This window comes from Notolepis coatsorum (genome assembly GCF_963971535.1).
Source record: "Notolepis coatsorum genome assembly, chromosome: 5".
Lineage (NCBI taxonomy): Eukaryota > Metazoa > Chordata > Actinopteri > Aulopiformes > Paralepididae > Notolepis > Notolepis coatsorum.
In genome coordinates this window covers 4,966,556-4,983,109 of record NC_140169.1, presented here as the reverse complement: position 1 = coordinate 4,983,109, position 16,554 = coordinate 4,966,556, and the positions used below count along the sequence as shown (strand labels likewise).

At 39.9% G+C, this 16,554-nt stretch overlaps 1 protein-coding gene across 1 annotated transcript in view; it reads right to left on the bottom strand.

Moving 5' to 3' along the window:
• Positions 1 to 7,809, bottom strand: part of LOC311229255 (inactive dipeptidyl peptidase 10-like) — a gene marked incomplete at both ends in the record, with an annotated part of 310,035 nt that extends 302,226 nt beyond the window's left edge. The window contains one exon of the mRNA XM_084315322.1: positions 7,801 to 7,809. Coding sequence (XP_084171448.1) covers positions 7,801 to 7,809 — 9 coding nt within the window. The remainder of the gene's footprint in view (positions 1 to 7,800) is intronic.
• Positions 7,810 to 16,554: the final 8,745 nt, after the last annotated feature.

The window sequence follows — 16,554 nt, the reverse complement described above, 5'->3', positions numbered from 1 at the left end:
CTTTCAAGCATTCTCTTTAAGACCACTGATCACCTGGTTTGATTCTCAAGCAGCGGTATCCTGGAGACAGTGGCCCCACATAGACTGCAGGATATAGTGTACACCAACATATCAATCAATGCAACTTAAGATTTGGCCCTCTTATTACACATGTGATCCGGATTTGGCGTGACACACAGAAAACGTGTACTAACCACCATAAATGGCACATGCATTCTCCCCTATTTAATAACAATTTAATCCTTATTGGACAACAACCTATCAGATACCCTGGTTGGGAAAAGAAAGGCATACACACATTGGGGGATATCTTCGATGACTCTGGTCTCCGCAGTTTTCAAGATATATCCCACAAATTTGACCTCCCCAGTTCCTCCTTTTTTTTTACAAATAAGAGCAGCTCTGAAGGCTCACGGCGTCCCATGGGATGCTCCACTTGAGCACCACAGGTTTCACAAATTATTTTATGACAAGGAGACGTCGAGTGGCTTCGTCTCTGACTTTTAGCGCCACTTACTTACGTCCTCATATAAGGTCCTTCCCCTAGACATGGTTTGGAGGAAGGATATCCCAGAGCTGGAGGTAGATTTTGATTGGGATGCAGTCTGGGAAAATGTTCGGCTATCATCACGCAACCCAGATCACCAACACCACTAGGCGATTGAACCTAATGGGTCTCAGACCTGACTCTCGATGCTCCTTGTGTTCAAACGGTGCTATTAGTACATATATGCATATGTATTGGGAATGCCCTCCTGTTGAGACCTTTTGGGAAAATGTTACCACTCAATTATCAGAGATTTTATCTCTGACCATACCGACACTGCCTTCTGTACTGTTGTTGAATGATATTTCTCAGTTATCCACCTCTGTACATGTAAAGAGACTCATTTTGGCGGGTCTCACAGCTGCCAAAAAGTTGATAGCGTCACGCTGGATTCAACCGGATAAAATGTGCCCGAAGGTATGAATACTCACCTATCTCGATGTGATTTATCTAGAGATATCTACTGCGCGGATTTTAGGTGTTAATGAAGCCAGCATCGCAGTCTGGGTAGCTGTGGTGGATAAGATAAAGGAACGCATATAAATTTGGAGTTTTCTGGTGTTGAATGAAGTAGTGGATCTATAGCCCACGTTGGGGTCCTGAGGGGGGGGGGGGGGGGGGGGGAGAGCAAGCAAGTGCCCATGGTATTGTATTTATAATTTGTATGTATTTTAGTCTATTTTCATTCTGATTTAATTACCGGACTGTCATTATTGTTATTATTATTTCTGTTATTGTACTGTGCGTTTTTGTCGATTATTACTGTTACTGTATTGTTTGTCTTGTTTCATGTAAAAAAAGAGAAAATAAAAAACATTTGTTCAAAAAAAATTATAAAAAAATTCCTGCACCAGAATGCAGGAAATTAAGTCTTTGTAACAAAACATTTCCTGGTGGGGGACCCCCAGACCCCCTGCTTAAAAAGTGGCCTGACTGGGGCTATATGTTGCACTATATTTCCTGGCCTGAATGATTTGCCCAGTCTGGCCCTGGTTAAAAGCCTCCAATGCTTATTAGTGTGTGTGCGTTTGAACGTTTGCATGTTTCAACCATACATTTCCATTTATAATTTTATTTGTTTACCTCCTATAATAGTGGGGGTTGCGGCTCTCTGACACCGTTATTTGGGGGTCACGGCCTGAAAAGTTTGGGAACCCCTGATCTATAGCACCTTTCAATCAGTCAATTCGGGATATGAATTTTCTCCAGAATTTGAATTCATTTTTGAAAAAAAAAATTGGAATGTTTCCAACCTATGATTGTGATTGTCATGTCCAACCTAAAGACCTGTGATTGTCATGTCCAACCTATTAACCTGTGATTGTCATGTCCAACCTATTAACCTGTGATTGTCATGTCCAACCTATTAACCTGTGATTGTCATGTCCAACCTATTAACCTGTGATTGTCATGTCCAACCTATTAACCTGTGATTGTCATGTCCAACCTATTAACCTGTGATTGTCATGTCCAACCTAAGGACCTGTGATTGTCATGTCCAACCTATTAACCTGTGATTGTCATGTCCAACCTAAAGACCTGTGATTGTCATGTCCAACCTATTAACCTGTGATTGTCATGTCCAACCTATTAACCTGTGATTGTCATGTCCAACCTAAGGACCTGTGATTGTCATGTCCAACCTATTAACCTGTGATTGTCATGTCCAACCTAAGGACCTGTGATTGTCATGTCCAACCTATTAACCTGTGATTGTCATGTCCAACCTATTAACCTGTGATTGTCATGTCCAACCTATTAACCTGTGATTGTCATGTCCAACCTATTAACCTGTGATTGTCATGTCCAACATATTAACCTGTGATTGTCATGTCCAACCTAAGGACCTGTGATTGTCATGTCCAACCTATTAACCTGTGATTGTCATGTCCAACCTATTAACCTGTGATTGTCATGTCCAACCTATTAACCTGTGATTGTCATGTCCAACCTATTAACCTGTGATTGTCATGTCCAGGGGAGGATACAGTGGGAGGGGGGGTGAACAGAGGCCTCAGAGGAAACGTTCACACAGGTCTGAAGGTTAGTGAAGCATCCCAACAAGACACACGTACACACTCTAGTTCAGCGGTTCTCAAACTACGGGTCGCGACAGGGCGCATTGACAAGTAAAAAAATCAATAAAAAAAATCTATATTAAAGAAATAATAATAATGTTCTGGCAACATATTTTGTGTAACGTCCCCAGGCCCAGCCCTTGCTGTGCCGGGTATGATAGAGACATTGGACATTCCCTACCTCCTGACAGTGGTCTCCTACCTGGTCCCCTACCTCCCTCTAGTGGCCAGAGGAGCCAGATGGTGCAGGTGGCCATTTTGGTCTGGTTTAAGATAATAGAGTTAATCTCTACTTATTTATTATCTTGGGCCATCCCTGTCTTTGTTTGATGTCTCTCCCTGTCTGGTTGTTGTGTGTGATGTTGCTTTTGTGTCTAGTTTAGTGTTTGATTGATTCTGTGTTTTGGCCTGGCCTTGCCAGGTGTTGCTCTTTGTAATTAGTGTTTGTATTTAAGTGTGGGTCTGTCCTCACCTCCTCGTGGCGTCATTTCCTCCAGTACCCCGGTGTTCCCCTGCTCGTTGTGTCTCCCTTGCCTTGCTGTGTTGTCATTAGTGTTGTAAGTAGTTTAGTATTCCGTTTTGGTTCCTCTTTGTTTCTCGTGTCCTTCAGTTCGTTTTGTATTAGAGCCAGCTCGGCTGAGCCATTTTATGTTCCGTTTTGTAACGTGTCGTCTTCCTAGTAAAGCCTTTATTTTTTATTTTTTTTTTTACCTTTATTTTACCAGGTAGTCACTTGAGATCAAAGATCTCTTTTTCGAGCAAGACCTATATATATATATCCACGTTACCCTACCGTCTCTGCCTCCTCTCTTCCTGGTCTGCAACTGTGTTCTCACCTTCATTAGCACCCCCAATCGTAACAATTTTGGCTAAATATGCCTCGGAAATAAAATTGTCTAATAAATATGCATGATCAAGTTCAACAACGTGTGCTTTTATTTTGATATCCCTTAAAACATACATAATGCATCTCTACTTTGAATCCCTGAGGCCGGGGGTCCTCACCATGCCATGGAATCCAAAGGTTGTAGTCTAGCTTTTTTTATTTACCTTTGTTACATGTCATCTTTCCCCTGACTTCCTGTCCTAACTAATAAAACACACATGGCTCTTAAAGCCACTACCAGGTGATTTTTCAACAAAATATATCATAGCTTTTATCAACTATGCCCCAAAACTATGGAACAAACTACCCCAAAACATCAGGGAAGCCAACTCGCTAGACATATTTAAAAGACAGCTTAAAACCTATCTCTTTGCTCAGGCATTTCACTGATAGATATCTGCTACCACCTAGTGGCAAGAGGAAACATCAGGGATATCCTGACACAACTTGTATTTACCTGCACTATTCTTACCCTGCCTACTCTTGTACACTGTACACATCAAATTCATGTGTCGGTTATTGCACTTTTTACTTCTTACTGATGACTATTTTTAAACTGAATCATTTTAAACAATTTTTATTATTTGCTAGATCCAAATGTGAAACACTGTGATTATTTGTATTACTGAATAGAGAGCCTATTAGGATGCTAGATCCTAATGTGAAACACTGTGATTTGCCATACCTTGCTATGCTCGCTCATGCCTGTATTTTTTATGTCCGTTCTATTTTACAATTTTTTGACTATTTTTTAACTGAATCATTTTAAACTATTTTTACTATTTGTGTTACTGAAAACTGTAAGCGGAGAGCCTATTGGGATGCTAGATCCTAATGTGAAACACTGTGATTTGCCATACCTTGCTACCTGTCTATCTTTTTATGCTCGGTTATGCCTGTATTTTTTACTGTTGTGAAGCACTTTGAACTGCAACCTCTGTATGAAAAGTGCTATACAAATAAAGTTATTATTATTATTATTATTATTATTATTATAACAAACAGATACATTCAAACATTCCATCCTTATGAGAAAAGATCATTGATAGCAAGCTCTCATTTACAATGACGTTGAGAGGTACAGCACATATAAAACAATATAGAAACAGAAAAGTCAATCAATTAGTAGTAGTAGTAGTAGTAGTAGTAGTAGTAGTAGTAGTAGTAGCAGTAGTAGTAGTAGTAGTAGTAGTAGTAGTAGTAGTAGTAGTAGTAGTAGTAGTAGTAGTAGTAGTAGTAGTAGTAGTAGTAGTAGTAGTAGTAGTAGTAGTAGTAGTAGTAGTAGTAGTAGTTGTATTCAGTCATCACACATCCGGGAGTAACTTTGCTTTAGCTCTGTACATTATTTGCATAATTGTATAATAAACCAGATCATTATTTACATGTCATAACATGAGACTTTATAAACAGTGGATTTGTGTGTTCATAGTAACCAGCCTTATAATGGCTCAGAATGGCCCGCTTTTGCAGTAAGACTATTTTACAGTAAGATTTTCAGTCTTTTTAAATGTCGACCCCCATACTTCCACACCGTAATATATGTAAGGAAGTATAAGTGAGCAGTAAATGATGTACAAGGCTTTATACAGTAGTTTAATATATCCTTATATTTATACTGGATTGCTACTGACTTAGATATTTGTCCTTGAATATAGTTAACATGTTGTTTCATGTTCATTTCTGATCAATAACAACCCCTAGAAATGTTATCTCAGAAACTCTTTCTATAAATTAAATAATTTAAAATAAATAAAACAACTACAGATTGAAGTGAAATGGTTTGCGCTGTTATTATGAAAACAAATTCCTCTCAATTCATTGTATTTGTGTGAAAATATAGTCCTTGAGGGCCAGGGTTCTGAAAATAATTTTGCTGCTGTCAAATAAATATAAATTTTTTATTGAAATGGGATTAATTGTCTTTAATCATATTTATGCTGTGGTTGAAAGGTTTAAAGATGCTATTTAGATGCCTCTCTCAATTTCAAAGCATGAGAGGTCTACATGCATTTTGATGAGATAGACGTCTCACGTTTTGAAATTGAAATGGCATTGAGATTAAATTGAGATGGGCATCCAAACCACTTAAACTCATACAGAACACAGCGGCCCGCCTGATCTCCAATCTAACAAAGTCAGCCCACGTTACCCCACTTAGAGAGCTACACTGGCTTCCCATTGGCGCACAAATCTGCTGCAAGGTCCTTGATCTGGTTTACCATGCAGCGAGGGGAACGGCTCCCTCTTACATCCAGTCAATGGTCTCTAACTACACCTCCTCAAGACCCCTCCGCTCTGCATCTTCTGGCCGCCTCAGACCGACTCCCATCCGAGCTCCTGGGGGGTCTTCAAAGAGAAGCAGGCTATTCTCAGTCATCGCTCTACATTGATGGAACAAACTTCCCACCAGAGTCAGGACAGCTGAAACCTGTTCAATTTTCCATCATTGACTAAAAACACACTTCTTCTTCTTCTTAAAAAAAAAAGATCCTTCATACTGTAATAATACAATAATGTAATAATACAAGTAATCTACCTTGCCTATCTTACTACCTACAGTACTATGCTAATATGTCTATACTATTATGCACTCAAGACTGTAGCACTCAAGTTTGATTTTCTGTGCTTTTCCTCCCATCCAAATTTAGTCGTTATGCCAATTCCCCCCCTCCCCTACCTGGTCGTTGTGCGCATGTGCCCCCTCCTGGTCGGTCAAGGGAGCCCTGAGGTCTACCACATTCATCCGACACATGCGGAGACAGCCAGCGGCTCTCTTTTCACCTGACAGCGCGGACTCTCATTGGTGAAGTGTAACGCGTGGGAGGTCACACTGCCTTCACCACTTCCTGTCTTTTGCTGTGCAGGCGCCCTGACCTGACCTTTAGGAGTCGCTGTCCACAACGCCAAATTACCACCCCATCGACTTCCCTGCCGCTAACTCAGCCAAACGAGTTAGTATGACGGCTGGCCCAAGCCGGAGGCAATGCTGATACCCGGATTCGAGACCGGAGTCTCTCGCATTGGTGACAAGCGCAATCTCCGCTGCACCACCCAGCCGCCCCAAGTTTGATACTGTTTGATGAACAATGTTACTTACCTTAGCTGCCAGAGGTGTGTACCCCTCCTGCTTACTTGTCAGCTAAATTACTAAATGCAAATGTAAATGATCTAAACAGCGTCTAAAATACCATAAAGACATGCATTGGACGCAATGTAAACAATGCACATTTACATTGATGTGGAAACTGATGTTGATTAATGTGCACTGTCCCTGGGTAAAAAATAATTAAATAACTTAAAGTCGCTTTGGTTAAAAGCGTCAGCTAAATGACTAAATGTAAATGTTAAAGTTAAAGGGGAACTATTTTACTATTTCTTTCACTATTTGGGCACTTTTACACAATTCCTGTGAGTCTATGGAACACCTCTGTAATATATATATTTTTTTTATTCGTTGTTTTGTATTTCTAATCAAGTCCTCAAAAACAGCATTTTTCTACCTCAAGATCTCGAGCTGTTTTGAGCCTGGGCTCCTAAACCACTGCGCAGCGGCGTCGTCGCCTGAACATTAACATGCAGCGGTGTCTTTCTGACATCACATATCGCGCACATTTTCAGATGACTCAGTTCAGTGAGGGTGAATATTGTGAGAGGAGAATTGGAAGAATGCGCCAATATGAGAATTTTGAGACATAGATCATATTAATATAAGTTCACATAGCTAGGAAACAATGCTAAACACTCAAAAAGGCCATTTATAAGATAGTTCCCCTTTAACTTAAACTTAAATCGGATTAAATCTTAAAAGTTTTATTACGTTGTTAAACGTAATTAAAATGTAAAACTGTTGAAATTACATTGAAACAACAGCTAGGTGTTATCTAGACATCAACTAAACTTAAATTGTATACCAAATGTAACCCATTTTAGACAGCTACTGTATGTACCATAATATAGACATCTTTTAGTTATCTAATAGACGGAACATTGTTCAGTGGGGTGTGATGAAACACAATGGCTATTGCATAAATACATACTATAAGGACCCTTTCACAAAAGTAAAACTGCAACCATATATTGTAGCCAAGAACATATAAAAAAACAAAGATCTAAATCACTGCTCATTGGTAGGGAACTCCCTCTAGTGGTCATTGCCCAACCACTCACAGTACTGGCTCAGAGATGAGTGACTGTAGTTTAGTCAGCTGTAGTTTAGACTATTTAGAGTTTAGACTATAACCTAAATCACTGCTCATTACTCTTTCTCAAATAGCATTATATTGGCTCACCTTGCACATGTTCATTATCATTATCTTTTCTTCAGTGCTGGCACATACTTCTATTGTTAGGACGATTGCTTAGGTACAGTAAGTGTGCTTTTTGACAATTTACATTATATTAGATAGAGGTAAGACTGCTGATTTCTGTTCTACTAAATTGAAAGTGACTACTCTACAGGTCAACACCAATTTTTGTTATTTCTAAGACAAGCCCAAGACATCAACATGAGCTACTCTTCTTGAAGGAGGCAGGATGAAGATGTCTAGCAAAAGAATAGTGTGATCTAATATAGTTTATAGTTATGGTTTAATATAGAGATCAAAAAACAAACACGCACATCCCTATACTGTACTAAAAAGGATGGGTGTTGCATCAATAAAGATCCACACAATAAATAGCTACCATTGAAGGAATCTTTATTATGCAGTAACGTTTGGAGGATCAAGTCTGCTCAAGTCTGAGGACAAGCCCTGCTGCTCCAAACGTGACTGCATGAAAAGGATTCCTACGAGAGCCATTTAAACACCATTTATATAGCCGCTTTTATCCAAAGCGCTTTAAGATTTTATGCCTCACATTCACCCATTCACATACTGACAGCGAAGCTAACCATGCAAGGTGCCAACCTGCTTGCCGGGAGCAGTTAGGGGTTAAGTGTCTTGCTAAAGGACACTTCGACACATTGCCTGGGAGGAGCTGGACTCGAACCCGGAACATTCCGATTACTGGATGAACGCTCTACCTCCTGAGCCACTGTCGCCACCAAAGTTAGCGTGCAGATCCACTTGTTTGTACCTTAATATCGAGATCAGACATTCATATTTTCCCAGTTGTGATAAGGAGGCTGTCCCTGGGTGGATATTATTACCCTGGTAATGGTTGGTGGAGGGAGGCGGGTGGAGAGGAGAGATAGGGGGATGGGGAAGAGGGTGGAGGGAGGGATGCAGGGGTGAGGGTAGAGGGATGAATCTAAACGTTGTCAACCTGTATTGTGTTCTGATTTGATTTGTAAGATAATGGTGTTGCAATAAAAAATCAATGACGAAGAAATATATTCTCCCCGTCCCACCACAGTGACATTTCCATGAGACCATTATCAGTTTGTCAACCTGTGTCTTTACCACCTGGCACAGACTATATCCTATCCCTCCTGGCCATCTGCTGCTGTGAGTCTCAGGAATGTTGTGGGCGGAGCATCTGCACAGCGACACAGAGAGACGTGAATGTGACAGGGCTGCCCAGCCGCGCCTAGCCTCATCTCATTACTCCAGCCGCCCTGCAGACAGCGGGATCATAATTAATCTTCATTGAGCCACAGGGCTGTCTCCTTGACAGGCTAAATGATTGGGGCGGTGGAAGGGGTGGGTAACAATGTCGTCTGATGTGCCGCTAAAGTGGAATTCAATGGAGTTTAATGGCAGGCCGGGGGAAAGTGTGGCCAGCCGTGGCTCCCGGCGTCTGTCGGCTCTCTCCGTGGGAGTGGAGGGCAGGCCTACAGATGGGCTGGGCGTCACGTCAGTGTGAAGGTCGTTCCTCTCTGAGGCGGGATTCCTGGTGGCCACCTGATGACGCGATGGCTTGCAGAGTCGTGGGGGAGACAGGGGGAAAAGGGGTATTCTGTCTTAAAGATCCTATAGCGTGAAATATTCACCGTTTCAGTGTATGTGTATATACTGGGGGCGACAGTGGCTCAGGAGGTAGAGCGGTTCGATTCCCGCTTCTCTCGGGCAGCGTGTCGGAGTGTCCTTGAGCAAGACACTTAACCCCTAATTGCTCCTGATGAGCAGGTTGGCACCTTGCATGGTTGCCTCCGCCGTCGTTGAATGTGTGAGTGAATGGGTGAATGTGAGGAACAAATTGTAAAGTGCTTTGGATATAAGCGCTATATAAATGCACCATTTACCATTTACCATTTACTGTACATGTGGGTCTCTGGTGTCTACCGACACTCAAACTGTGAAATAACAACCCAGTCAGATTTTTGCAACCAGTCCCTTTTCAGAAACTGTATCTTTAAATAAGCAGTTTGGACTGCACATTTTTTTTCACAAGAACAAGCGTCACAATAATAACTGACTGGATGAGAGGATGATGATGGCTTGTATATAGCAGGGTTTATGAGGTAGGATTATGAAGGCTGGTTTGGCTTGTAGTGTACTGTATATAGCAGAGTGACAGGTTTATGAGGGAGGATTATGAAGGCTGGTTTGGATTGTATACAGTGACAGGTTTATGAGGGAGGATTATGAAGGCTGGTTTGGATTGTATACAGTGACAGGTTTATGAGGGAGGATTATGAAGGCTGGTTTGGCTTGTATACAGTGACAGGTTTATGAGGGAGGATTATGAAGGCTGGTTTGGCTTGTATACAGTGACAGGTTTATGAGGGAGGATTATGAAGGCTGGTTTGGCTTGTATAGTGACAGGTTTATGAGGGAGGATTATGAAGGCTGGTTTGGCTTGTATAGTGACAGGTTTATGAGGGAGGATTATGAAGGCTGGTTTGGCTTGTATAGTGACAGGTTTATGAGGGAGGATTATGAAGGCTGGTTTCACTTGTATACAGTGACAGGTTTATGAGGGAGGATTATGAAGGCTGGTTTGGCTTGTATACAGTGACAGGTTTATGAGGGAGGATTATGAAGGCTGGTTTGGCTTGTATAGTGACAGGTTTATGAGGGAGGATTATGAAGGCTGGTTTGGCTTGTATAGTAACAGGTTTATGAGGGAGGATTATGAAGGCTGGTTTCACTTGTATATAGCAGGGTGACTTTTTAGGTTTAATATTATTTTCCATCTTCATCTCTATATTCTTCATCTCATAAATACAGTCGACCATTGAATTCAGAGGCCTTGTCCACATTGTTGAACACATTCACACAGTTCCATTCACACCTGGGAGCTGCCCAGTACAACCACAGTTGACACCATTGGCCACTGAGCAACTCCACTGGAGCAGTTGATTCAAGCCATGTCACATAGTTCAAGTTTGAAATGATTCTTTCTGTTTTGCTCCTGAGAGTGCTAGATACTGTACTGTACTGGTAATATTATTTATTTGTGTTAACTTCTGAATAAAACAACTTATTAAACACAAGTACATCTTATTGAACATTATTTTGATATTTCATTACCAATTATCATAGCAAAACAGCTTTTTCAAACAGTCTGTAATGCATTTTGGAAACGGGAGATGGGCTCATGGTGTAATGGGCCACCTGGCCTGAGAAACATAAGGAGGAAAGAAAAAGTAAGGACTTACTTCTGGTCATTATTTGGGTAGAACACACATATTTTGAATGCCTTCGGCAGTTTTTTTTTTTTTTTTTGAGACATTTTAATCTAGATTAATCTAGATTAAATCCAGGATTGCAGATAGTTTAATCTAGATTAAAAACATTAATCTATGCCCACCTCTAATATATATATATATATATATATATATATATATATATATATATATATATATATATATATATATATATATATATATATATATATATATATATATATATATATATATATATTAAACTAGATAGGACTCGTGCACATCTGGTTGGACCCCGACTGGAGGTGCAGGTCAGCGCAAGAGAGATAAATAAACTAAAAGGAGAAAACCTTCAAAGGAAAGAAGGGACCGCACACTCCACAGGACTCGTTTTTGCTTATTTATTGTTTGCACAACGCGTTTCGCTGTCGCTTCCTCAGGTGCTATGCAGCAGGTGTCATCAATGATCATCATTATGTATAGCATGCTCCACCCCACATCGTAATACATCAAGCCCATTGGCTACTCAATTATCACATTTAATTTGATGATTTTGCAGGATGTAATGCATACAACTCTTAGTATAAAAATGATGCATAGAGACCACATATATACATACTCATTTTTGAAAATTATATAATACAAAATGAGAGAAGTGACAAATCTTAACATATCAAGCCCATTGGCTACTCAATTATCACATAAAATTTTATCATTTTGTAGGATACATATCACTTTTATGTATAGAAATGCCTAGATACCACATACATACACAGACTCATTTTTGAAAATTATATATAATAAAGCAATATGAGAGAAGTGACAAATACCTAGGTCATTAGACCTGATAAATAGTTTAAAACAGACTTAAAACCACACCCATATAGGTTACACAGAACGGATAGTGGTTACAAAAATGGATTCAGCTCGAGGGATTCATTTAGACCATGGGGTTCCACAGAATTCAAAGTAAAAATCCAGTACGCTTCCCTTTGTAAGAGAAGCTTTACTATATTACCGCCCCTCGGTGGTAGGGTGACTCTTTCGATTCCAATGAACCTTAGAGAGGCTGTGGAACCATGATCTCTCTCCTTATAGTGTCTCGCAATGGCATAATCCATATTGTTGTTCCTAATGGCTGCCTTGTGTTCTGCTATTCGCACCTTCAAATTTCGTTTTGTTTGTCCAACATAGACCTTACCACAAGGGCATTTCAGCATGTATATCACATGAGTGGTGTTGCAATTAATAAGGTCCCTTATTTTATATTCCTGCCCAGACTGTGGGTGGTAGAAAAATTTTGTTTTCATAGTGTTTGAACAATGGGTACATCGACCACATGGATGGTTACCACACAGCTCTGTTAGCCAGTTAGAGTGACTTACTACAGGGGATTTATACATAGAATTGACTACAGCGTCCCTTATGTTTTTTCCCCTTTTAAAACAAAATCTTGGTGGTAATGAAGAAATGTTTTTTAAAAGAGGGTCACATTTGAGTATGTTCCAGTGTTTGTCAATAATGTTTTTAACAACTTGAGATGAAGTACTATATTCTGACTCGGCGTGGAAAGAACGACGTCCAGCAGCCTCACGCCAGAGGGAGCGATTCCAACGCAACGACGGGAACCGAGGAAACTACACAACCGAGGAGTCTGATCCTGCCCTGTCAAGTGACTCGACCCATTCCCAGGATGCGCGTTTTTTAGACGCACGTCCACGGTACGACTCACGACACAACAACCAACGAAGAGGGACCAGGGGAAGAGGACGAGGCGGGGGAAGAAAAGACATCAACCCGCCATCTGTCGTCACCAGGAGCAGGAGCAACAGGCCGTGATCAACATCTCGGACTGTCCCCTCACACCAGCCCAACAATCGGTATTAGGTAAAGGTCTATCATTTGTTCCAACAAATAAGGTGAATGTCTTTAAATTAAAAGTGGACTGCTACAAATTTTTCAGACTGTTACACCTTAAACACCTTTTTAGAAATACTGATCAGACTATATCTACTAATCCTATGAATAAATTGAAGAAATCATCAACTTATTGTCCCACTAGTACTCTGAATCCTACCTTGGTCACTTTCAGTAAACTAGTTGAGCGAGACATCCAGACATTTGTGAAATCATCAGACAAGACAATCAAGCATCAAAATGTAACTGAGGTTGAAAGAAGAGCTCTAAACGAATTGAGAAAAAATGACAAAATTATTATCAAGCCGGCAGATAAGGGTGGCTCTATTGTAATACAAAATGTCAATGATTACATGTATGAAGCCACACGGCAACTTAGCAATACTGCATTTTATAAGTCTCTTCTTCACAACCCTGTTGAACAGTTAATGACAGACAGAGATAAAATACTAGATGATGCACTTAAAAGTAAGAACATCACAAAAAAACAATACGAGTTCCTAAAAGTTGAATTCCCTGTCACACCTGTTTTTTATCTATTACCTAAAATTCATAAAAAACTGACAAACCCGCCAGGACGCCCCATAGTCTCAGGAAACAATTCTTTATCAGAACCTCTAAGTCAATTTGTAGACTATTTTATCAAAGATATTGTAAAGACATTACCTTCATACCTTGCAGATACTAGGGATGTGTTGAAGTCGTTAAAGACTTCCATCCCACAGAATGCATATCTGGTATCCTTTGATGTAGAAAGTCTTTATACTAATATTCCACATGAGGACGGCCTGGCGGCTATGTCATTTTTTCTGGGTACAAATGATGAAGTCTCCTCTGATTTTTTACTCAGCTTGACGAATTTTATTTTGAAATCTAATTACTTCATGCTTGATGATAAATGGTACATTCAAATCCAGGGTACTGCCATGGGTTCTGCATTTGCACCTAATTACGCCAACCTATTTATGGGCCACTGGGAATCCCAGTTTATCCACAACCAAGATGCCTCGCCCCTCTTGAAAAATGTAATTTTTTGGAAAAGGTACATAGATGACATTCTCATGGTGTTTGTTGGCTCGGAAGATGAGTTATTCCAGTTCAGGGAGTATATCAATGGTACACATCACACTTTAAAATTCACGATGGTACACAGCAGAGAACATATTGATTTCCTAGACTTACGGATATCAGCTGACAATGAGGGAAACCTGAACACTACTATCTTCCGTAAACCAACAGACCGTAATACTATTTTACATGCACAGAGTCATCACCCGAGACGTATGGTAGAGAATATCCCATACGGACAATTCCTGCGCCTTAAACGTATCTGTAGTGATCCCACAGACCTAGAAAGGAAGGCAGATGAAATGAGTAACAGATTTGAAGAGAGGGGATACAAGGCATCAGTGGTGCACACAGCCAGAAATAAGACAAAACATGTACAGAGGGAAACTATTTTGGAATCTGACAAAAGCGACACCCCTGGTAACAGAGTCACATTCGTTTCAGAATATAGTACTTCATCTCAAGTTGTTAAAAACATTATTGACAAACACTGGAACATACTCAAATGTGACCCTCTTTTAAAAAACATTTCTTCATTACCACCAAGATTTTGTTTTAAAAGGGGAAAAAACATAAGGGACGCTGTAGTCAATTCTATGTATAAATCCCCTGTAGTAAGTCACTCTAACTGGCTAACAGAGCTGTGTGGTAACCATCCATGTGGTCGATGTACCCATTGTTCAAACACTATGAAAACAAAATTTTTCTACCACCCACAGTCTGGGCAGGAATATAAAATAAGGGACCTTATTAATTGCAACACCACTCATGTGATATACATGCTGAAATGCCCTTGTGGTAAGGTCTATGTTGGACAAACAAAACGAAATTTGAAGGTGCGAATAGCAGAACACAAGGCAGCCATTAGGAACAACAATATGGATTATGCCATTGCGAGACACTATAAGGAGAGAGATCATGGTTCCACAGCCTCTCTAAGGTTCATTGGAATCGAAAGAGTCACCCTACCACCGAGGGGCGGTAATATAGTAAAGCTTCTCTTACAAAGGGAAGCGTACTGGATTTTTACTTTGAATTCTGTGGAACCCCATGGTCTAAATGAATCCCTCGAGCTGAATCCATTTTTGTAACCACTATCCGTTCTGTGTAACCTATATGGGTGTGGTTTTAAGTCTGTTTTAAACTATTTATCAGGTCTAATGACCTAGGTATTTGTCACTTCTCTCATATTGCTTTATTATATATAATTTTCAAAAATGAGTCTGTGTATGTATGTGGTATCTAGGCATTTCTATACATAAAAGTGATATGTATCCTACAAAATGATAAAATTTAATGTGATAATTGAGTAGCCAATGGGCTTGATATGTTAAGATTTGTCACTTCTCTCATTTTGTATTATATAATTTTCAAAAATGAGTATGTATATATGTGGTCTCTATGCATCATTTTTATACTAAGAGTTGTATGCATTACATCCTGCAAAATCATCAAATTAAATGTGATAATTGAGTAGCCAATGGGCTTGATGTATTACGATGTGGGGTGGAGCATGCTATACATAATGATGATCATTGATGACACCTGCTGCATAGCACCTGAGGAAGCGACAGCGAAACGCGTTGTGCAAACAATAAATAAGCAAAAACGAGTCCTGTGGAGTGTGCGGTCCCTTCTTTCCTTTGAAGGTTTTCTCCTTTTAGTTTATATATATATATATATATATATATTTCAGTTAGTTAGATAGTTAATTATATTAACCAATTTTGTTACACTGCTGTGTTTTTTTTTTACTACCTGTACCCCCCCCCCCTTCCCCCATGCTCAGTATATTTTTACTGTATTTATTTACTGTATATTTTATTTCATTTTTATTCTATTTTACTCTACTCTTATCCTAGGCAACTTGATTTGATTTGTGTTATTATTCTAATTCGTGACCTGTCCTGTCTAAATGTTTAAATGTTGAACGATTTGCAGTGTCAAATTTCCCACGGGATAATAAAAGTATTTCTATTCTATTCTATTCTACTCTTCCAATTTTCACAACTACATAGTATATAAAAACGTCCACATGGCTCTTGGGATTCGTAAAAAAATTACTGAAAACTAAACTAAACTAAATAAAAAAAAACAAAGATGTATATTTTCTACCCTGTGGCAGGTTGAACAACGACCCCCCCCCCCCCCCCCCCCCCACGCTCTAACTTGAAGCAGAAAATTACCGAATCAATGTTGTGTTAACAACGTTGTCACCTCTCCTACACTTTTGAAGAGAGGAAGGCATATTAAACTTCTAAATGTCTGTGTGATTGTCTGGATTCTGAAGCTGCAAATAGTTAAGCCATGCTATGTATACTTTTTGCCCTATTCCTATTTAAATGACGACACCCCACCTCCCCTCTCTCACTCAACCAAGAGGAAGCAACTGCGAAGGCTGAGGGGCCACGGGGTCGACTACATTCACCAGATGAGGCTTAGCTCAGTTGGCAGTAGGTCCAGAGTTTGAATCTCACCCTGTCCATGTAGTGATTCATTACTCTTATGC